This window comes from Lepidochelys kempii, chromosome 3 (assembly GCF_965140265.1).
Source record: "Lepidochelys kempii isolate rLepKem1 chromosome 3, rLepKem1.hap2, whole genome shotgun sequence".
Lineage (NCBI taxonomy): Eukaryota > Metazoa > Chordata > Testudines > Cheloniidae > Lepidochelys > Lepidochelys kempii.
Genome location: NC_133258.1, coordinates 83,939,281 through 83,963,626, shown reverse-complemented (window position 1 = coordinate 83,963,626; position 24,346 = coordinate 83,939,281). Strand labels below are relative to the sequence as shown.

Genomic DNA, 24,346 nt, shown 5'->3' with positions numbered 1-24,346 from the left:
TTTGAAAGTATGAATATATCAAAACATTGTCTCTTTACTGTCAGACAGTAAGAGTCAGTGTTAACTAGGGACAAGACAAGTATAAATGAGATGTAATACAGAAGGCAGAGCTTCACAGAAAAAAGGTGAATGTGGTCAAATAGATAGGAGGGTAATTCTAGTAGCTGCATTTCAGACAGACTGGCAATGGGAGATGTTATGTGAATGTCAGGGAGATCAGAGTGGAGGCGACTACAGTAATCAAAATGAGAAATTAGGACTGGATGTATTGTGGGAGAGAAAAAAAAAGCTGCATCAGAGGGGAAGCGGAAAGATTTATACAAAGCCTAGATGTGAGAGGCGGATGAGAGAAAGGAATCAAAGGTGACCCCGAAGGAAGGATGATGGTATAAGTAATGGAGAAAAGAGAAAGAGAAAAAGAATTGGGCAGAAAAATAAGGTCAGTTTTAACCTTCCAAAAAGAGATGTCAGAGGAAGAAGGATGAGATGTGGAAATGGATAAAAAAAGACAACAGATTAGGTGTGGAGTGGCAGATTTGCAGGTCAACAGTATACAAATGATAGGAATCAAATACTTCTGTCACAACAGCACATTATTTCTGGCTACTGTATAATTACTTTTTAAAGTTCAAATCTGTTTCTGGATGTAGAGTTGAGAAAACGATGGAAACTAGCATAGTACCCTGCATTATTCAAAAACAGATAGGTTTGCTTATTTTGGCTTTTTGGTATTATGAGAACTTTCAGAATTTTTTCTTCCTTTCCTTCCTAGAAATTAAAGTTCTGGTAGATGCATTGGAGGAAGATGTATAGAAGGATCTTCTGTGCATGATCTCAAATAATTCCTCACTGTTCTGAAAAGTAAATCTGAAAATCCAATCTAAAAACCATTCAGCAAGTGAAGAGATTTAAAAAACATAATAATTGAAGCAGATATCCATACCAGAAGGCCACATGAAGTAACACATTTTGATCTCTCTTCAAAAAGCAGAAACAAGTATACAGCAAGCACAACAGTAAGTCGTACAACTGTCCAAAGGTTAAAAAAGACAACCAACCCTCAATACCCAAGAGAAAAGGGGCCAACAAAGTGGAAGATCAGAAAACCTCCAACGAATATTACCCTCACAATTTTTTTTGATGTCCCATCAAACCTGATGCCTCAAAGGCAAAGCAGCAAAACAGTTTCTTCTGTCTCTGTTGCTTCACCTTCTGCTTGGAGAAATATGGTTGTGTCAGATTTGTGGTATTGAGCAGGTGACTGTCCCAAAGGGGTCTGCCTCTGGGATTGAAAGTTGTTCAATTGGTTTCAATAGGAAGGCAACTAAATCCTCTAGTAACAAAGATCTTCCCAGATTTATGCTTATTATGACTTTTTGAATGTGAACAAGAATAGGAGGGAACTCTCAGATATGTGGTGCTTATTATTCTTCCTCTTCTTTATATGCATTACTATCTCTGGATCCTGCAACCCCAGAGATCCAGCAGTCTTCTCTTTAGGCTTCTTGGAAGCAGAATGCAGATCTGACTCGCTTTTCTTCCCTCGAGTACCCTTGTGCTGAGATAACTGCTGATGCCAAAGCATTTAGCCAAGATTGCAGTAAAGTTGAGGGAGACATGGAGGAGCCATTCTTCCCGTAGGAACAGCCACAGGCAATTCCCTTTGTGGGACTACCAGATAAAGACTGTAGCCATGTCTTTCTCCAAAACAATGAAGGCAAGCATACTGGTCTGAGACTGGCATCTTCCCATTAAAGGAGACTCCCCTCAAACCCCAAATGCTTTGAATCTGCCATCAGGAAATTCAAGCAGAACTAACAGGGAAGTTAAGAACACCAAACTGATCAGAGTCAGTATTATGAACAAACCAAACAATGACTATTAATTGTAAAATCCTATCTTTACTTAAAAAAAAAGGGAAATATCTCCCCCAATCTAACTGTTCCAATAAGCTACACTATGCAAGAAATACTGAACTAACTACCTGAAGCCATGAGTTCCGAGGTCTCTATTACAGTAATAAAGAAAACAATGTGGCCAAAATTGTACCTCATATTTATACAATCAGGCCCAAATGTCCAAATCCCTGAGAAAACACTCTTGCAAGCTTTAATGGTCACTAATATTTAGAGGGTTCCAACTTCAATGTCAAAGGCATGTGTGTATAATCTGAAAATGTTCAAAGAGGTTGCAGAAGGATGATTATTTTTCCCTCTCTTCAATGCACCAAAAAGAACCAAGAAGATACCGTAGAAAGGAAAATGAAGAAAAATAAGTTAAAATGTATTTCTGCATTGTATTTCTGGTTACTGGGAACATCTGGCAAAAAATTATGCTTAGCTCACTTTAAAGGCAAACTGCAATACAAAAATTAAAAGCTTTATAGTACATTTTTATTATGTTTATTTAAAGGACAGAGTTTTTAAGTTTAAAGTTTAAGTATCAAAAGAGAAGTGCTCAGTTTTGTTATCCTGAAAGGAGCCTGATAAGCATACTAATCAAATAAAGGTAATCTTGAAGTTACATGGATTTCTATGTTAAATGTCATACGGAGAGATGAATGGATAATTTAGTTAGCTGAAAAAAAACAAAACAATCTGAACATTTATTTGATAAGTATTTTCACTTAAAGAAAAATTATGAAAACATCAAAACATAAAAAGCCACAGAAAAAGATAACAATATTAAACAGTTACAAAATTAATGCCAGGAAAAAACAACATATTTTACTAACTGTGAAATATCTTACCTAACAGCATCTGTGTCAAACTGCAGATTGGGTTTATCAATCAACCCCAAAGAATAGAGCTGATAGGCTAAAGCACACTTCCCCACCATGAACTGGGCTGTGTTAGTGCGATCTAAACAGTCAACACAATTGGTTCGAAGAACACCAGTCTAGGAAAGAAATAAGAATAAATGGGAGATTCTTTAACCAGTTCCCAATCATTACATTCATGCTTACTCTACAAAGGAATTGTTCTCGTGGTTTCCTAATAAACTTGTCAAAACTCAAATACTTAATTATTCAAAATCTTGTGTGAATAAGTCAAGATCTTAAATCATTTAGGCTGCAATTGTCTATGTTACAGAAAACTGCTAAAGCCTCAGTTCAAAAGAGTCTCACTATTATCAGCTTACTAAAACACTAAACTCTTCTTCCCTCTCATAACACACTTATGATTTATTGCAAAAAAATGCTGGATGCCACTGGAATGCAAAAATAAAGTTCCCATTTTTAAGTCTTGCTACTAAGACTGAAATATAAAAAACAAAACATGCTATCATATTGCTGTGGCCATAAGACAATGGGGTTTATATTTTCAACACTCCTATTCATAGGCAACAGGTGTACAAGTTCTGTTAAAGATTACAATCTGCATATCTTTCTAACCACCACTTGTGCCTGTGTTCTTCAATTACATAATGCCCACATAAGGCTTGGTATTTTATAATCTGAAGGGCTGAAAGCATAAATACCATCTAATATTTTCATAGGAATGATATCTGATTTATGGCTTACTTTGTTAATACATTAAACACAGGTAGACATGCAATACTTGAAGATATATAAATCAAGGCAATATTCTTTTGGCTTGCATATTCTTCTTTCTTTTAGAGAGTTTAAAATTAGCTGTTTAGAGAGTTTAAAATAGCTCACTCAGCTATTTATCCTTAAATATCAGACCCTTGATGTTCTGTTAATATGGAATTGAGCATTTGTTCCCTAGTTTATGTAAAGGATAAAATCATAAATGATCATAGGTAGAAGGAAACAATGTTTCAGCAATATTGTATCTTGTGTGCAGAATATACAATCATGATATCCATATTTAAAATCATAAGCCAGTAATTCTTTTGCCATGCTATACATAGAGTAGTATTCTGAGTCAAACTGCCTGTTTAATTATTGATTGTAATCACAATTATACAGTGTGCAACAATGTGAAGATAAGAATGCTTTTAAATTCTTGTTTCCATGTACGTGAATTTACTATCAGACTGAAGCATGTTTATTCCACACTCAACTAAAATTTTAATGTTTGAACAATGCAGTTTTTTCAGTATTGAACAGTACATTTTTTCTGATTGTAAGACAAGATGTAAAAAATTATTAAAAACCACTGTATTGTGTGGCTTGTTGCCTATGTACTGTTAATGTTACAAAGGATAGCGACTTTCAGCGAGACCGGTGCCACTATCACTAGTTTCAGAAATGGAAACTAAATTTAAAATATTTCTCAGATTTCATTTGGCAAGAAGATACTTCCAGCAGCACTTTTTTTCTAGCACCACCCAAAGACAGTGTGGCCCTAAATCCATTTGGGGCCTTTGGGCACTACTATAATATACATATTTATATTAGTAAAGTACTGACTCAGAGTAAAGACAGTCATCTACTGATTCATGAACAATACTTCCTGCTCCACCTATGGTAGATGGCTCTTTGAAAGCATCTTGTCCTATCAAACTACTGACTTACATCAATAAAACTTTGTTGTAATAATAAACCAATATTATTTCAATACCTGTAAACGACCAGTGGGAACAACAAAACCTCCCAGTTCATTCCATCTGGAAGGAAAACAAAAATACCATGCCTTATAAAAAGTTTATTTAATGTAAGGATTAGAAGTCATGTCATGTGTCTGGCTCAGTAAAATAGAGGGAAGAATTTAATAACTTGCTAAAAATGAGTCTGAAATCTTTGAGCGGTTGAAAAGATACATGCGTGGGTAAAAACAATGCGCCTATACATATCTGGTGGGACATGTGTTGCAATTAGCTTGCAATGCAAGAAATCCAGTATTGGAATAAGCGTGTGCCAAGGCTCACAACAAATTAGTCCAAGAAAGCCAAGTACAATATGCTTCTCCCCACCTCCAAACTGAAATCCAAGTTATAGACCTTATTAGAATACAGAGATTTCCCCCCAAGTTGGGAAAGTGATCACACAAAAATATTATATAGCTAATGTTTATGGTCAGGTTGAAGGAATTTTCCTTAATAGGCCTAATACTAATTTCATAAAATACATAAAATTTCAATTATGTCATAAATCAATGAGGGCCGAATTGAGTTTTTACTCTGAAAACTGATTTCACACCCCATTTTATCACTTATTTGGGAACTTATTTACAGTTTTTACTTATTACAGATTTGGGAACATACAGTGTATCAGATAACTTCTGTAATGTTCTAAAAAGTTATAATAAATAATAAATCTGTCTTCCCTAGACTTTTTTTTTTTTTTCCCTAACAATATGAATTTCTTACAATCATGTACGCAAGAGTAGGAAATAGCAAGTTTAGATAACAGGTATATTTCCTGGCACTCCTTAGAAAATGCTTTCTTTACATTCAGAATTGTGCTTGCTTTTTCTGTTCAGATACTGCATATCTTGTTTTCAAGCATGCAATAAAACATGAAGTGCATGCCCTGAAGCAGCAAAAGAAGCTGCTCTCAGAATGAAGAACTGTTTGTTATATCTTTCAAGAATTCAGGAACTGTTTAAATATAAAAAAGGGTGAAAATGAACATTTCAGACTTAATTTGTAAAGTGTTTATTGTAGCAAGAACCACCAACTACACCAAATTTCACAAGTACACATTTACCCTGAAGATACAAGTAGCATAATTAGCAGCATATTTTACACTTATTCAATGTGCGGATAATTATAGACCGTGCCCCTTTGGTTGCAGTCTTTTTCACTCTAACTGGACATTAAATTATAATTTTCACATTACTGCAATCCTTAAAAAGCCATGTTAGAATACATACTGCAGGGATTTAGGAGTACTTCATGTGTATAAGTAGTGCATGTGCATGTGTGTATATAGATATCCAGATATTTATGTGTTCACATCCTCACACACAAACTCATCCTACCCCTTTTACTTTTCTTGTTCTCATACATACTTCTCATCTGGCCGCAAGATGCTGCAGTAGGAATCAGGACGATTTACAAAGAATCCTGTTTTCTTCACTACACTTTCCGCAATTACATTCAATCTATCCAGGACATTACACAGTTTGCTACGGGGAGAAAAAAGAAATATTGAATACTCTTCTTTAATTTTCACTGGTTGGAAAGTCTCCTGTCAATGATTTTCTTTGCAAGAAAACTTGCAGTTCATACCCATCTCCATATCCACTGACCAGACATTATGTTAATAGCAATGTTTTCATGCCAGTTTTGCTCACTTTACATAATTAAAAAGGGACACTGGTAGAATGGTAAATGATTAACATTTACCATTCTACCAATCTTTGCATCATCTACATTTTATTAGCAGTGATTTTATGATTACTTCCAGCTCATTGATGAAAATGTTGAATACCTTCAGGCCCAGTACCAATCACTGCAAAACCCCATTGGAAATGCCCCTGGTCAATGATGAATCCTCATTGACAACAACTTCTGGATATCTATCAGTCATCCAGTTCATAATCTATTTAACATGTGCTTTATTAATACTGTATAGACTGCCAATTTTTTAAAATCAGAATGTCGTGTAGGGGTACTACAAATGCTTTCCAAAAGTATAAGTATTGTAGTTATCTTTAGCAACCAAACCTTAATCTCAAAGAATGAAATCTGGTTTGTTTGACAAGATTTATTTTTAATAAAAACCATGGGTAGCGGTTATATTATATTAATTCTATTCCTATCTTAACTCTATCAATTGAATCATGTATAGACTTTTTCCCCTTATTTTGCCTGGGACTGATGTCAGGCTAACTGGCCTATAGTTACTCAGGTCATCACACTTCCCCTTTTTGAATATTGACACAACATTAGCATTCTTCTGGCCTTCAGAAGTTTCCTCTATATTCAACTAAGCAGCTGGAGTAGATATATGTGGGCTTTTGAGACGGCAAGTTTGAAGCCTCAAATGTGTCTCCTTGCTTGTGTGGAAAGTGAAGACATGACTAACCACACACCGGGATTCACAGTCTCTCCCCCAACCCTGGCATATGAGGCATCTGACATGGATATGACACATTTCTTGAAGCTCCTACAGGACTCATGGTCTAGGGACTACCCAAGGTAGATATCTAGGCTACAGTAACCCATACCACACTAACTAAAAATTGTTAATTACTGAAGGATAAAAAGAATTAGACTATAACAATCTAGCCTGAAGACATAAAAGCAAGGGTCAGTTAGCTCTCTGCAGCAAAGGAACTGATGCAGTTGGAGGATGTGATGCCTTACATAGTGTAGGGCAATGATGTTACCCTCATCCTAGATCACTCATGAACCTCCCAAATAACATGGCTTTTCAAGGAAATGCCACAGGCTCACCTTGCAGGTGCCATATTCCACAAATGGGAATGCACAAAGGCTGTGAAGAAAAACACGGTATTTTCAAAATTAGGCTGAAACAGCTAACTACAGATAAAGATACTTGTGGAAGACAAAAATGGCATGTGTCAAAAGGCCTGGAGAGGTGCGAATCTGAGTGATAAAAATACATGACGATAAAATAGGGGTGCTTAGAGAAACTTAGGCGGAGCTATATTGTGTCAGAATGAGGAGTTCTGTTGAAATCAATAAGCTTTGTGAAATCAGATTGATTTCACCTGAATACCTTTTTGGAAGAAAACTAGAAAAAAGTTCTGAAAATGTCAAAATATCCTACTCCCACATTTTTGGAATGGTACGTTTTGATTTTCTTTTGCCTTGAAATGATGGTTTCAAAATTGAATTTTGCATTATAATACAAATGAAAACAAAATGATTTTGTTAAAACATTTCAATTGACCTGTAATAAGGCTTTTTTTCTGAAAATTTTCCTTTGGAGAATTTCAGATTCTTGGTTTTCACTCCCATTTGGAACAAACCAAATTTTGAAATCTCAAAATCTTTCATGAAACAGAAATTCCATCCTCCTCACACCCTAAAATTTTTCTGAGCTCCTAAAGCCACCCTCACCCTGGCAGGATATAGCAAAGAAATTTAAAAAACATTTATCACTGTCACTGATCACTTATGAACTATGACGACATCCATACAGGGAAAGAATTTGCTCACCTTTTTGTGTATTTGGCCATATCCCAAGGAATATACACAATAGCATGTTCTGGGGGTAAAAATTGATTGAGATATGTCACAGCACCAACAAGTTCTTCACTCAGAATCCTTTCATGCTTTCTTTTTTCACGCTCCTTAATCAAAGCCAGAAAAAATTAGCATTAACATTTTTGAGCTAACAGGTCTAAATTTTAAAATATTTGTATCCAATCTCTCTCTCTCTCTCACACCCACACACAGAGCCACCCACCCACCCCCTATCCCTGATTTTAGTATTTATTTTATAGGTGTAAAACAGGAAGAACAAGCCGCATGCATAAGAAAAGGGGGGCGAGGACAGGGGAGTGTTTATGAAACATTAAGGCATACAGTTAAAAATGAACAAATGGGAAATTCAATAACGTTCTAAGTAGTATGTTAGGCTTTATAATCTATGATAAACAGAATTATATTATGAAATATATTTATCCAGAAAAGAAAGAATAGCCATACTATATATGTGCAAAAAATGGGTAGATTTATTTAAACCACTGAATTTGTTATTATTGAAATCAGCAAGCAGGAAACCTCTGTTTAAATCCTTGTTTTTAAACTTGTTTCATATTTGCACTTTTTAGTTGTTTTTTGGAAGTAAGATTGATTCTCTTTGGGTTGGTAACCATTAAAGCATATTGATTTGTAACTAAATATAGCCTTTACACTAAATTTGGTGCTTCTTTTAGCTAACGAGGAGGATATATATATATATACACACATATACACACACACATACACACACACACTTGTTTAAGCAATTACATAGTTTAACTAACATTTATTTAGACTCTTAATTTTTACATTTTTCATTATATTAGAAAATAGTGAAAGATGCCTTTCTTATTTATTGGATTAATTTGTTACTTGTGATTTGTGTCAAGCTCTGGTTGGATAGAAATTAAAATTCAATTAAAATCCACAAAACAGCATTTTATTTTTTTATTAGTTAAATAAAACTACCTTCGGAGCTGGATATATAAAAAATTATCAAAACATGTTTTGCATTTTAAAACTAACTGAATTATTAAACAAAGAAAGTAGTATGTTCAGTTAGTGAATTGAACTGATTGTTTCTGGTCACCATGCTCTTCAAAACTTTAGAAGTAGTAGAGCTCATTCTCTCACACCTGCTTTTTATCTAAAGATTGGAAGGAGAAAACAAACTTTCCTGATTTTTCAACTCCCAGTTGGTTTGACTTCAACTGAATGAGCCACTGAACTGAACTAGCTGAATAAACTGAAATGAAGAAAATATTCTCTCTGTACCCGCGGAAAAGGCTCCTGATGTTTAAAGCTGGTTTAGGCAGTTCAACAAAGTCTGGTTCCAGGTGCTCACACAGTGACTTTCACTGTTCAGTGGTGGCTTTCCTTTAAAGTCTGGCAGCAAACATGTAGAATCATACAATCATATAATATCAGGGTTGGAAGGGACCTCAGGAGGTCATCTAGTCCAACCCCCTGCTCAAAGCAGGACCAATCCCCAATTTTTGCCCCAATCCCTAAATGGCCCCCTCAAGGATTGAACTCACAACCCTGGGTTTAGCAGGCCAATGCTAAACCACTGAGCTATCCCTCCCCCCAAAATGTACTGTTTAATTTTTTTTAATTAAATTTTAACCAATTATAGCAAGCCTAGGCCTTAACATAGGCTGTCAATTTCAAGTTTAATTATAAACAGGGTTTCTTAAAATAAATCTGTACTCAAATTTTTTAAAAATTTATCCACCCTGGCAATAAAAAGTTAACAACAGAGCTGGAATCTGAATATTTTGATATCAGATTTTTTTTTGAGATTTTTAAGTATGGAATCCTAAGGTTGCATTAACAGAGCTGTTTCATTCAATTTCCTACATAACTTTTTAAGAGGAAATAAAAAGGATAGAAAGGAGGAAAAGGGGAGGAAAATGAAGCTAATTCAGTTCTAGAACTTACAAGCTCCACCCAGCAGATCTCATAACTCTGACTCCAGAGCGGTTTAGACAAGAAAACTGATACACTTTGCTGACCCTAGGTATAGTGTTCTTGTTGTTTTCTCAAATTAAAAAATGAACATTTAACTTGTTACACATTGTGCAGTGTATCTTTATTTTACTCTACACTAAAGGACATTTTCTATTGTGCACATACAACTATTTAAAAATTACTTCTATCTTTTTAAACCAAAAGTAATATTTTTCAAATCAAACAGTACCTTAATGATGACTACTTTCATGACAAGTTTCTACCATAAGCCATTTTTGCTGTAACATTGCTCAAAAAGCATGGTAAGAATTATTACTATTATTTTAAAGAGGGAAAGTATTCTCACTCTTTGTACGCTCTTGAGTCAAACATTTATGGAGGAATTTTCCTACAACATTCCAAAAATTATTTATGATCAGAGACTAAGCATAGGAAGTTTTACCCCAAAAGGTGAATTTTCAGAATGTTCTCATTCTGTCAATGGTGACTAAAAGTGGAAGCTGTTTTGCAGCTCTTAACAGTAATAGGCACTACTGATGTCCGCTATTATATAACTAGATCAGATTTAAAAACCAGACAGACAGAAAAAAGCTGTACATTTTAATAAGTATGATTGTTACTTAGAACTACAAGATGCTATGTATAGAACCTACAGGGAACATAGCTATCAATAGCTACTACTGAGGTGGGCAGCATAATCTTCTAAGGAATAGGGAAATAAGTGAAGAGTGGGGGGAGGGAGAGGAAAGAAAGATGGGAGAAGTGAGAAATGGTCTGAAGTAAATAGGATGAAATTCAATAAGGACAAATGCAAAGTACTCCACACAGAAAGAAACAATCAGTTGCACACATACAAAATGGGAAACGACAACCTAGGAAGGAGTACTGCAGAAAGGGATCTGGGGGTCATAGGGGCTCACAGGCTAAATATGAGTCAACAGTGTAACACTGTTGCAAAAAAAGCAAACATCATTCTGGGATGTATTAGCTGAAGTGTTGCAAGCAAGACATGAGAAGGAATTCTTCCGCTCTACTCCACACTGATTAGGCCTCAGCTGGAGTACTGTGTCCAGTTTTGGGTGCCACATTTCAGGAAAGATGTGGACCAACTGGAGAAAGTCCAGAGAAGAGCAACAAAAATGTTTAAAGATCTAGAAAACATGACCTATGAGGGAAGATTGAAAAAAAAATGTCTTTGTTTAGTCTGGAAAAGAGAAGACAGAGGGGACATAACAGTTTTCGAGTACATAAAAGGTTGTTACAAGGAAGAGGGAGAAAAATTGTTCTCCTTAACCTCTGAAGATAGGACAAGAAGCAATGGGCTTAAATTGCATCACCCTTTGCCAAAGCTGGGTCTCATGGGCCCCTCCCTTCCCTAGGTGAATGAGGATCAAACCAGGCAGCCAGAGCGTGCAGAGCCTTGATCCCCACCAGGCTGGGTGCTCTGCTCAATGAGAGCTAGGAAGCTGGGCTCTGAAGAGCCCAGTGGCCCCTAATGGCCACCAGCAGCTCTGCAGTCCCAAATCTGTGGGAGGAAAACATTAAATTCTGCACAAATGCTGCATTGCACATGGGTGCAAAATTCCCCCAGGAGTAGAATTTTAATCGTTCAGGCTGAAATTTTCCATGCTAGGTGCCTGTGTCAGGCTGATATTTTTTTATTATTATTATTATAAAGGTTCAACCAAAACGGTTTAATGATTTCCAACAAGATTAGAAGAAAATAAGTTATTCCACATTAAAAAAATTCTGGTGGCCTTTTCTTTGGAAAGTTCTCTAGCACCACCATGCTTTGGAGCAGAGGCTTGAAATATGACAGTGAGTACCCTTGGTGTCAGAAACGAGCCTTTTGAAAATCTGCCCAAATTTGGCCAAGTTATAAGCCCCTGGGAAAAAAAAAATCAGTTTTCACATACTCAGAGACTTGCTAGAGTTTAATAGCTTAAAACTCTAAAGAATCCATCCTCACTGACCATGCTGCATCTTCTCCCAGTTCCTACTGCTGTCCAGACTTTGCATACATTTGTTCCACAGAGCAGTGAGCATGCTCCATCCCAGAGCTAAAGGAGCGAAGACGACTTTTGCTATAATGGCTGCTGCAGACTGGGATGGGGCCAGGTACCAGAACTGAGTAAGAAAGTCTCTCTCTTCTTGTGGTCTCTATAAGCAAACCTCCCTTCCCCCCACCTGCTAGCACCTTGGCAGTATGAAAGAGGAAGTCATCTGATTCAAATACAAAGGGGACAAGACTCAGGATAGAAGGAGGACTTGGTAAGTAGATTGGGAAAAGGGATGGAGACTGGGGCTAGAGGCCACCAAGAGGGTGTAAACTGGGACTGGATGGGCAAGAAGACTAAGTTTATGAACCAGAGGGCTCGGGTGGAGAGGGAGACATCTGACAGAGCTGGGGCGGAGCGGGGGAGAACTGGGACTAGCTGGGCATAGAGACTGTGACAGGAGGTCAGGGGAGATGAGGACACAGATTGGATGGGATTGGGATTCGGTGGGGGTGACAGCCAAGGAGGAGAGAGACCAGCAAATCAGAGATTTGGGGAGAGAACTGAGAGAGCCTGGACAAGGAAACTGAGGAGTAGCAGTGGGAGACTGATTCTGGAGTCTGAAGGGGTGAGGCCTGCGGAATGGAAACTGGGATTGAGTGGGTGAGGAGAATGGGACTATAGGACTGGGAGAAGGAGTCAGAGTTGGGGTAGATAGGACTGGGACAGGTTGGAGAGGATGGCATAGAAAGGGTCAGCTTGGGGGAAATGGGCAGTAGAGTCTATGCCCCTTAGAGCACTGGTTTTCAACGAGGGGCCTGAGGCCCCTGGGGGGCCAAGAGCAGGTTTTAGAGGGTCTGCCAAGCATGGCCAGCATTAGACTTCCCAGGGCCCAGGGCAGAAAGTCAAAGCCACACCGTGCAGGACTGCAGCCCAGGGCCCCGAGGCTGACCATCAGGGCCGAAGCCGAAGCCTGAGCAACTTAGCTTCACTGTGCCACCTGTGGCGTGGGGCTCCTGCAATTGCCCTGCTTGCTACCACTTAACGCTGGCCCTGGCTTTTATATGCAAAAAAACAGTTGTGGCACAGCTGGGCCATGGAGTTTTTATAGCATGTTAGAGGGGGACTCGGAAAGAAATAGATTGAGAACTGCTGCCCTAGAGCACACTTCCCTCAGGCCTGGAATGGAAGAAGAGATTCTTGAGTTTTACAGCTTCTGCTGTCAGCAAATATCTCCAAAACCTGCTGGCAAAGTGTCCCATCTCCCTCTAGTGCTGGTCCATAAAGAGGCTAATAATCTACTACTGCTGTCAGTTACTCTGTAAGCTGAAAATGGCAGACCTAAGAGTGGATCTAAAGGTTTCAACGCTGCTGATGAACTATGTGGGTATTAACATGATGTCATGTGATGGAATGAGGCCAATTCTATTTGTAACAGGCTCTCATGACCAGGATCGCTGAAGAGGGATGGTGATGGGGTAGCCCCAGGCTACGATCTCCAGCAGGCTACCACTGTAGAATGCGGGGCCAAACTTGAGGAGAGCAGACTCCCGTTGCTCTACCTCAAACATTTCTGTCAGGGTACTACATTTGTCTGTGGTAAGATAGGGAACGTGGTCTCTGCTGGTGCAATGGCTGAGGGCTTTGTGGTTGAGGATGGGGAAGTGTAGGTCCCAAGCAAGCACAGTGTCACTTTGGAATCTTTCAGTAAATGTAGGGTGTTATCAGTTAGTTCGATGAACAGCTCTGAGCCCTCAATGAGCAAGCCATCATTCATGGCTTGTACCTTGTGAGGGATACATGAGGCTTGGAGCTACAAAACTCTCTGCATGATCACATGCAGGTAGACACAGACCTGGATGGAGTGTCACAGGTAACCATTGCTGCTTGCAGGGCCATCTTGGCCACCAGTTGGCCTTCTTTTGTAGTGTTTTTCAGCTCCTGTCTCTTGTAAGGCAGCCCGGCCTGGAAAGAGGTTGCCCTGTCCATTGTTAAAAAGTCATATTTGGCCAACAAAGCCTGGCAGTTGGTCTTGTTCCAAAAATATCTAAGCATCTGGGATCTTTGTCCTTAGATGTGTCCTGGTGGGTATAAAAGTACTCAGATCCCAGGTGTGGGGAGGATACCTGTACTATTTTTCTACATGTTTCACTGATGGTGTTATAAGTTGTTGGCATTTGCCAAAAGGCTCTTGCCAGCCCTAGGAGGCTTTCATTCATGTGGAGGGCAATGCTGGTGAGATCAGTGGTCAACAATATAATAAGCAGCTCATGAGACTTCTGGGAAATGACCAAAGTCACAATGTCCAGGGCATCTGTCAGCTGCACCAGGAGTTCTTGAAAGGTCTTGAAATCATCCAGTGGTATAGGTACTGAGGCTACTGCCTTGTCTGGGGACTAGAAAGAGAAGTCATTAGGCAGTAAGAAGTGTTGTTTGGCCTCAGGTCCCCCCCCCCCCCTCGCTTTTTTTTTTTTTTTTTTGGTATTCCATGGAGGACGGAGGTCCTTCATCAGTGTTTGGGGTGAGCCCATTCAGCACCCTGCTTTTACATCTGAAGCACCAAATTCAAAGTTGGGGCTGCCAATGACTTCGGCACCGTGCCACCATCCATGGCGCCAATGTCGACATTGGAGCCAGGAGTGCCTTCGGTGCTATTTTCTCTGCAGAGATCATCAGAACTGCCTGTGTGCTAGATGGAGCACTGGACGATACAGACTTGACTGTTAGATGGGTCTTGGAGCTCGGGTCTTCTGGAGCAATCTGAGTGGCACTGGATCCAGAAGATGAATATTCAGCATTGTATTTTTTGACTTGTGGGTTTTTGCAGAGAAGAAAAGGCAAACTGAGAACCTGTTAGTGATGTGAGACTTTCTGAAATAGAACATATATCTTCTATCTTAGTGGAATTGGCCCATTGCAGGATGGACAAGTACAGGCAACCTTAATTCTGGCATCTCTTAACTTTGAGTCCTTGGCTTTGCAAGCTTAATAACATTCTTTTCACATAAAATTATGTGTGTGTAATTATATAAACAAATCCCAGCAAGAGCACATACAATTTGTTACTAATTACTGCCACCTTCCACATTGCACAGAAGAGCAGAAGACATTTATAAACTCACTGACCTTTAAGAATTCTCCGAAGAGTAAGAGTACCTGAGGTAAAAATGCTCAGTGATTGTGCTGAAGTTGGATCAACACATGCACAGGAAAATTCAATTTTCCCCACTGCACAGAAGTAGTAGAAGAGCATTAATTTTAGCAATCTAGCATTGAGCACCTACAGAGACACATTTTCAGCCACACTACAAAAGCCTTGTGAATAAAAGCATATAATTCACATGTCAGGGTCATGTGGATCTGGATTCACATTTTAGTGCTGGCTTTTGAAAACTAAATCTATAAATAAGAGAATCATTTTCTTGTCAACAAAGCACATCAAGTTGTTTACCACAGCTTCATGTGCTGATTCTTGAAAGCACACTCAAATGAGAGCTTTAAGAAATAAAAAATAATGGGACTTTCCTATTTACTACTTCAGCTTACAGATTCCCAAAATCAGCCTTTTGAATTTTTTCAGTTTTTTTAATTAGAGACTTGCATTGCATGCACATAAGGCGTCCTTTCTAAACTAAACATATCTCTACAACATACTATAATGGTAAAATATCAATGAAGAAGATTAAGAGAATATGAAATCAGATATAATTAAATGAAAGATTCCTATGAGACAGTAGTAAAGTATACTACAAACTAATGAAGAACAAACTGAAATGACATATGATGGTTCTTATATCAAGTACTGTAAGAATGTATTAGCCAAATAAAAAATAAATTAAAATATATCAGCAATAGCCATATACCTCTTCTGCAACTATTTCTTTTCTACGTTTCCTTTCTCCATAGGCATTGTAGAATTAATTAGGTCTATTACAATTGTATTTATTTTCTTTAAAATGTATATATTTTACCCCTATTGTCCATATTGTTACAAAAGTTATTAAGTAGTTAGTAACAAAAACATTAAGATGAAATTCCTCCTTTTCTGCACTGAATTTTTTGTTAAGAGGCAAAACATACATTAAAATTTCACTTTTTCATTATATCTTGCATAGATATACTGCAGTTTTGGTTTGAATTATTCAAAAGTTCAGCTCATTTGTTTAAAGACACAATCCAGTAATCATCTACCAGTGTGAGTAACGTTCTTTGCATGCAACTTCTTAGTATGATTGGATTCTTATTGCCATCACTTATCTTCTTTCTCCAAAAATAGGAAGAAACAAATTGGTCCCTGTGTGGGATATATGTATTTACAGTGTTTCTCATTCTCAGAATAAGTTGGGCCTCCTGGATGCTAATCAAGGTCTGTTTGGTCTTTTCAATAAAGTGGCTGGCTTACGAAGGTATTGGATTCAAATACTGTTCAACAGATATTGTCTGTCATATGCTTTCTCTGTCAAACAGATCCCTATATTTTCAAGACTTATTTATTATTAGCATCTGAAAATTATTCCACACTTAATACATATCTAAGTTACTCTCTTTGAAAAGGCTAGAAGTAATATTTATATTTATTCCATCATCCTCCAGCCTGTCCGTCAAATACTTAAGATATGCATTAGACATTGACAGACAAAGGAGAATTTACTGTTTTGCATGGGGTACAGTAGTTTTAGTTTGGAAGTTTATCACCAACACTTCTTGCAGTCATATGATGGTACTGCAGCATACTTTGGTGGTAAGTAGAGTGAAGCAGGAACAAGAAAGATGGCCTTTTGGTTAAAGCACTGGGGACTGGAATCAGAATATCTAGATTCAGTTCCTGGCTCTACCACAGATTTCCAGTATGACCTTAGGCTTCATACTGGTATTACTGTCTGGACATATTTTAAACCCATGGTTCAAATATTGCTGCTCAAGGTGGGGTGATACCAATAGCCTGAAAGAAAAGATGAAGTATGTATTGCAAGAAGTGTATAAACATTAAGGATAGTTTATTTCTGGAGAACTCTACTGACAGTCTAATTATAATGCAAGATACATCTGGGTAAGGGAACAGGTTTGTGAAAAAGGTCCTCCATTTGTAGGCTGGTATTAGCTCATTGTGAGATGGAACTAGCGCATTCAGACCCAATTAAAATGGATCCTCATATTTCAATATAAACTGTAATCCTTCTGGCTGTTTCAAAATTGCATGGAAAAGCTCCACTGGGAGCCATATCCAACTCTTCTTTGTTAGAAGGACATCTGATACATTGAAACCGGCTTAATGATAGATGGGAGTGAAAACAGCAAAAGAGGAATTTCTTGGGTTTTTTTTTTCTTGTTATTGTTTTTCTTGTTATTTATTAATCTGAAAATGTGCATTTTCTATTAGATGCTAGTATTAAATTAGTGCAAGGCACAGCTTTCAGAACCAAATTTAAGCAGCAACACTCTCGTAGGCTTTAATGAGTCTATAATCTGCCTTTAAATGCAAAAACTTAGTATAATTAAAATTATTTTTACCAAACCACAAGTTTATTGATTTATTTGTACCACACATCAAGTTATGACTAAACAATACTGTACCTTCACAAGATTCAAAATGATTATGGGAGAGCCAAACCTCTGAAGCATTTGATCAAAGTGAAGTGCAGCTATGTGCGCAAATGGATCTGCTTGGTCCACTAGAACAAAGTAAATAAATATATTTGGGGAAAAAAAACAAAGATTTTCAGATCCTGAAAGGTTACTTTCCTATGAATGCATTTTTTATAGCAGATTTACTTATTTTTTTAATAGCAGCAATAAAATTCACACCTCTCGATCATTAAAGAAACAACAAGGTAAAAGCAAAGATTTTCCCTTTACATTTTTTTTTTTTTTAGTTTGTCAAAAATTAGATAGCTAGAAAGAAACTATTACTTACCTGTTCTTTTACCACTTTCACATCCATTCCACTTCTTTTCTACACATGACCAGTGCACTGGATCCAGAGGTGTTTTTCACTTAGAGATACTCACTGGGGCAGCACTTGTGCAAGCCAGCCAGTGATACAAAGGGCGGGGAAAGTTACTGACTAGCAAACTCAAGCCCAGTCCAGTGAAGCACATATGAATGTGATAAACTCTGAGCATGTGAGTAGTCCCACTGAAGCCAAAGGGCAAATATATCCTGGCCCCATGAGAGTTAAGGGGAATTTTTCAATTGGTTAACAGAGCCAGAATTCAGAGTAACAGCCGTGTTAGTCTGTATTCGCAAAAAGAAAAGGAGGACTTGAGCCAGAATGTCATCCAAAATGTCCTCCCATGGGAGACAAACTGATAAATAACTATTTGGGTACAAAATCATGAGCACAAAGAAGGCTGCAGTCTTCAACCACAAGCATTGCCACATTAGGGCAATAAAGGGCCACTGTGGACACAATGTCTAACATTAAAAAGTCACCAAATTCCTCGGGTCTAATTTCAATCTGGAATTAATTTTTGTGGCTAGCTAATGAACACTTTCATAAACCACGACGTTTATAAAACAGTGCTGATCAACCTTTAATTGTAGCTTCACAATGAAGAAACAAACATACAATTTTTTTTTAGTTTTTACAAGATTAACCTTCACCTATTCTCTCTCTGGCATGTTCTTTTAGGAAAACACATTGCTTACCATAGGCTATCATAAAGAATATATTGAACATACATGTAATTGGTGGCTTAGGCATCATAGTCGAAATATCTTGAGACCAGTATAGAGGGACTGAGCCTCGAACTTGAACATAAGATGAATAACTCCCTGCAGAAAATGACATCACCGAAGCGTCACAAAGTATTTGTTCAGTTTCTACTTCATTAGCAACATCTCCCTGAAACAAACAAACAAAAAATGCAAATACTGTAGATATATTACATTTCAGAGCTGCATACACAGATATTGAAATAATAACTGAATGACAGGACTAATCAAAACTAAAAATAAGGGACGTCAAATCATAACAGCACAAGAATTCCAAGGCAGGGAACTGTATTGGTCATGTAACTCACAGTTGCCAACTTTCACACGGTAAATAAGCACCCGACTTTCACAATAAGACAAAAAACAAGCTAATCCCTTTTCAAAACAAGGCCAAAACAAGCCAATCCCTAACAACCCCAACACTCTGACTAGATCCCCCAGCGTGCAGCCTGGAACTGTGGTGGGCCCACTGTGCACCCCAACTCTCCCCCCCCCCCACTTGCCCCTACTTGCCGGGAGCTGATAAAAAAAGCAACAAGCCAAACAAGCAACAAACTACAAGCCAAAAACTAGCCAACAAGCAACTTCACAAGCCAATTAAGCCAAAAACAAGCCAATTTCTGCGTTTTTTCTGTGGGTTTAGCATGTCTGATGTAACTCCCACCTTTTCATTACTCTTGCATCAGCATGCAAAGCTACACATTACTATGGTCACAAAATTGTCCAGCCCTTTTTAAATCCAGCTATAAAATATTTAACATAAAACAGAGGCTAGGGTTAGTGCAAAAAGTTGTTCTAAATGTGTCCAAGAATCACAGATGGCCAAAATGTTGATCTGCTTGCTGCCTGATTATGGAGCTAAAGAAGCATTAGTCCTGAAGAGGTCTGATTGATTGCAACTTGGTTTGATGCAAGCAAAACATATATTGTTAGTAGCATTGAGGTCAGGCAGGCTTTGGATAACTGATCATCAGATTCATGAAAAAGTTGGTTCTCTCCCTACCTCTGGCCCCAATACTTCGATATGATGTACTAACATAGGCCCAAATGTCTGTACATAGCCTAGAGGATGTCAGTGATACTGGAAGGGAGCATAAAGGTCTACAACAGGAGTGGCCAACCTGAGTCTGAGAAGGAGCCAGAATTTACCAATGCACATTGCCAAAGAGCCACAGTAATACGTCAGCAGCCCCTCCATCAGCTCTCCCGCCACCTGCACCTCCCACTCACGCGATCAACCTTCCCCCTCCTTCTGCGCACCTCCCGATCAGTTGTCTCATGGTGTGCAGGAGGCTTGGGAGGCAGGGAGGGGGAGGAGCGAGGGCACAGCAGGCTCAGGGGAGGGGGCGGGAAGGGGTGGAGTGGGGGGAGGGCCTGTGGCAGAGCCAGGGGTTGAACAGTGAGCACCCCTGGCACATTGGAAAGTTGATGCCTGTAGCTCCAGCCCTGGTGCCAATAAAAAGAAGCCGCATATTAACTTCTGAAGAGTCGCACATGGCTCTGGAGCCACAGGTTGGCCACCCCTGGTCTACATCATCTCACTGCAGTGTTGGGCCCTAAATATGGGTCTGTATATTAGGCTTTTTCTCTATCGACCAGATTTCAAGAACTATTACATGCAGTGCAAAGAAAATGTGCACCACCATAAACATGAAAGAACTATGAGTAACTATATAAAATTTCAACATATCTGCAGTGATAAGTTATGAATAACTACAGTGTGAATTCTCTACAGCAAATTAAATCCCATTTGCTGCTGTTATATCTTCCAACTCATCAGAATTTTCTTTTCTACCTTACAGGTAAATACCTCACTATATTCACTAAAGTGCTACAACAGAAACTTTTCTTCTCCTGGCTTTCATTTCTTATGTTTAATTTAACTATCATAAAATAATAAAATTTACATTTTTTCCCCTTGACATTTTCACTATGGATGTGATAACTGTAAAATGAAGAATAAGCTACCAAAACCTTAAGGACACAACCCCGGTCTCTGTTAAGGAAGCAGATTAAGACCTTCATGTAGTACCGTACAAAATGAAAGTTGAGAGAGATTTACTTTACCTCAGAGTTTGCTCCTCTCTTTAGAAAACGTGTTCCAGCAAATTTGCTTGATCTTCTGGCTATCAGAGTGACATACACTGGACGACCATAGATTAACAGTTCTTGGAAGTACGGTTAAGGTTCACACATTTTATGATTCCCAAAGCTATTTTCCTTTCATTTACTTTAGTCCTGATCAATGTTTAAAAAAAACAAAAAACTCCAAAGAAAATGTATTTTATTGTGCTTTTTTCTGAATGAAAACCCTATTTTAATATTATTTCATAAGACCTCTAGCAATACAGATGAACATAATTCCTTTTTACTTTTTCAGATTTCTTTAACGAGTGGGAGAGACATTAATTCCCTTTCCAATCAATCATTTGTATAGTGCTTTTCATTTCAAAGCTTTTTACAATAAATCAACTAATCTTCACAACCTTAGGGAGGAAGATAAATATTATTTCCATTTTACAGAAGGAACAATGAGGCAGAGCTGTTACGAGTTTTATCTAAGGCCCCAGGAGGAGTCAATGTCAACTCTGGGATTAGGAACTTCCGAGTTCTATTTCCAAATCAGATATATAGGTTATCCTCCAATGATTTTTCTGGAAAGGCAGTTCACTTGCAATCAGACTAGATAAAAGCCACTGAAACATACTACAAAAGCAGTGGTGATTTTACCTCAGTTTATACTTTGCCAGGTATTGAATTAATCTACCCTTAATCATCTTTGATTGCTTACATACTGAGGTGAGACACACAATTAATTGTCAGATTTGTCCTTCATTCACCTATTCTTGAAGATTGGAACTACATTTGGTAACATTTTAGTGATCAAGAAGATCTGCTGCAAGTAGGTGTTAAAAGCATGTATGTAGGGAGCTCTTCAGCTTTTTAATGTTTTAATGTTAATGCAATTAAAACAGAGGGCCAGATCCTCTAGAGTCCACTTTGTACTGCAATTTTAGCACATTCTGGCCATAAAGCAGGTATAACAAGGCACTGAGATGAGGGTGGGGAGGGAGAATCAACTCTATGACACCAAGCCAACACAGAGGCTATGTTCAGCATTCACATCACACACCCAGTCAGTACCTGGCCAGGGCCAGGGAAGTTAATGATCCAACCAGTGCACCAAATTCAGGGATGAATCCTGGTCACATGCCACCTGAGGCACGTTGTGCATATGCTAAGAAGATATCACTCAGATATCTGCTGCTGGCAGCACAATGAGACTAGCCAAGATGCCCCTGTAAAAGCACTGATGTGTGATTGTCATTTTGGCCAGCTGAGGCCAGTAACTGCTCCTGTAAGCTAGACTAGCCTTGAAACTGTTCTAATTTATGCCTGGGAAGCAGCCCTGTACCCAGCAGCCCCAGAATCACAGGAATGCACACGGGAGCTTCAGGCCTCCTTTGCAACCTCACCCACCTTGTGCTATGTGCCCCTAAACAATAGCCAATTATCTGAACCCCTGCATTAAAGGGTAGTTTGAAAAAAAGAAAAATCATGAAGTGATGTATTGTTCTTTCTTGATTTATCTGAAATAACTGAGGCTCAAGGCAATTTATTTAAAAATCTAGTTATTCTAATTTAAGGATAAGTATCACTGTACTCCCTCTCCCCCCCCCCCACACAAACACATTTTTTAGAAAAGTGTTATTTGAGTTTGATGATGCATAACTTTACCTATGCAAAATTACTTACTAAAAATTAAGGCCCCCAATGCTACAAATATTTATGCACAAAGAATGGGATATCACATGCAGAATTACTCTTGTACAAAGAGTCAGGGAATGGAGAGATGGAAGAGAATACAATGAATTCAGAAGATCTTTTGCACAAAGGTTATACCTAAATTCTGAATCCATAGTCATATTCCCCTTCCTTCTTTCATTTTTTTCCATGAATGGGCTTGTATATTAATGGTGTATGGTAAAGATGATAGATTAAAATAAGTCATATAAAGTATGCTAGATTCTTATTAACTATTAAGATGAGGGGACAGTTTATGTAACTGATGTATGTATAGGTTTATATTGAATCATTTATGCGTAAAGATAAGATTTGGATATATTTTCCACTATTGTTGCAGTAGACATATTTATTTTAAAAAGCCTTAGAATGGAATTTTTAAAAGCACTCTATGCAGATTTAACTCTAGTCCCACTGCAGTCAGTAAGAGTTTTATCACTGACTTCGACTGAAGCAGTGTTAGGTCTCATTGATTTGAAAATCCAATCCTAAAATAATACAAATAATCCCTGTGTTTTAGCAATAATATCAGCACATCTCTATGTCAATAAATAAGCTCTACCACAGTTCTCCCCCCCCCCCCCCTTCAGAACTCCCTGATAAATACCACCTGGTCCCAAAGGAGTTTGTCAAGTTGCTCTACTAGGACTCAAATCTGCAGTTAGCTCCAAACTGGCACAGCACTCTGCCTGCATGGAAGTGATTGCAAGATTGGAATCTTATTTTTCCATAGTATTATCACACAGTGATTTACTGTAAAATGCGTGCTTGGGTTAAGAATTTTCTCTCATCTTTTATAGACACAGTAAGGACATTATCTTTCCAATTATATATCTTTTTTTAGATCCTATGTTTTTAAAATCTGGCAAAATAATGCAAAACTAATTAAATGACTGTCATAATACATGTGAAAATCCTTTTAAATAGAATTTAATAAGAACTGATGCAGTAATGAATTTTTTGTCCTGTGAATTGCTGTCCATACACAAACTTTTAAATGCAATAAACCAATATTTGTTCTCTTACAGTAAAAAGGATACTAGACTGCCCACAAAATCCATGAATAACATATAACAGCCAGTCATGATGAACAGTGTTTTTTACTATGTCCAGCAGTTGACCATTCCACACATACTTTTTATATGGTTCACTGCAAATCCCAAATACACCTAAAATGTTAAAATGAAAATGCATCAATAATAAAAAAAAGCTCAACTATGTTTGATAATTTCATTTTCAAACACACTAACTGAGGCTTTTAATTTGAGTATTCTTGGCCTCAATTCAAGAAACCACTTAATTATGTTTCAGAGTAGCAGCTGTGTTAGTCTGTATCCGCAAAAAGAACATGAGTACTTGTGGCACCGTACATATTAACAAATTTATTAGAGCATAAGCTTTCGTGGGCTACAGTCCACTTCATCGGATGCATAGAATGGAACATATAGTAAGAAGATATACACACACACACACAGATAAGTTGGAAGTTGCCATACAAACTGTGAGTTGCCATACAAACTGATGAAGTGGGCTGTAGCCCACGAAAGCTTATGCTCTAATAAATTACTTAATTATGTGCCTCAGGACTGTCAAGCTTCCTTCCCCACTCTGAACTCTAGGGTACAGACGTAGGGACCTGCATGCAAGACCCCCTAATCTTATTCTTATCAGCTTAGGTTAAAACTTTCCCAAGGTACAAATTTTGCCTTGCCCTTGAACCCTATGCTGCCACCACCAAGCGTTTTAAACAAAGAACAGGGAAAGAGCCCACTTGGAGACGTCTTTCCCCAAAA

At 38.1% G+C, this 24,346-nt stretch overlaps 1 protein-coding gene across 14 annotated transcripts in view; it reads right to left on the bottom strand.

The window, feature by feature from the left end:
• Positions 1 to 24,346, bottom strand: part of FIG4 (FIG4 phosphoinositide 5-phosphatase) — a 157,105-nt gene that overhangs the window by 89,138 nt on the left and 43,621 nt on the right. For 13 of the 14 annotated variants that reach the window (XR_012158016.1, XR_012158017.1, XM_073336996.1 and 10 more), the window contains 8 exons: positions 23,594 to 23,722; positions 20,817 to 20,917; positions 18,717 to 18,879; positions 17,610 to 17,707; positions 8,041 to 8,174; positions 5,922 to 6,038; positions 4,530 to 4,575; positions 2,750 to 2,898 (listed from right to left, as the gene is read on the bottom strand). Coding sequence is in view for 12 of the 14 variants with exons in the window: in XM_073336996.1 (XP_073193097.1) it covers positions 2,750 to 2,898; positions 4,530 to 4,575; positions 5,922 to 6,038; positions 8,041 to 8,174; positions 17,610 to 17,707; positions 18,717 to 18,879; positions 20,817 to 20,917; positions 23,594 to 23,722 (937 nt within the window). In the remaining 2 variants the exon portion in view is untranslated. The remainder of the gene's footprint in view (positions 1 to 2,749; positions 2,899 to 4,529; positions 4,576 to 5,921; positions 6,039 to 8,040; positions 8,175 to 17,609; positions 17,708 to 18,716; positions 18,880 to 20,816; positions 20,918 to 23,593; positions 23,723 to 24,346) is intronic. The other variant, XM_073336998.1, reaches the window with a different exon arrangement.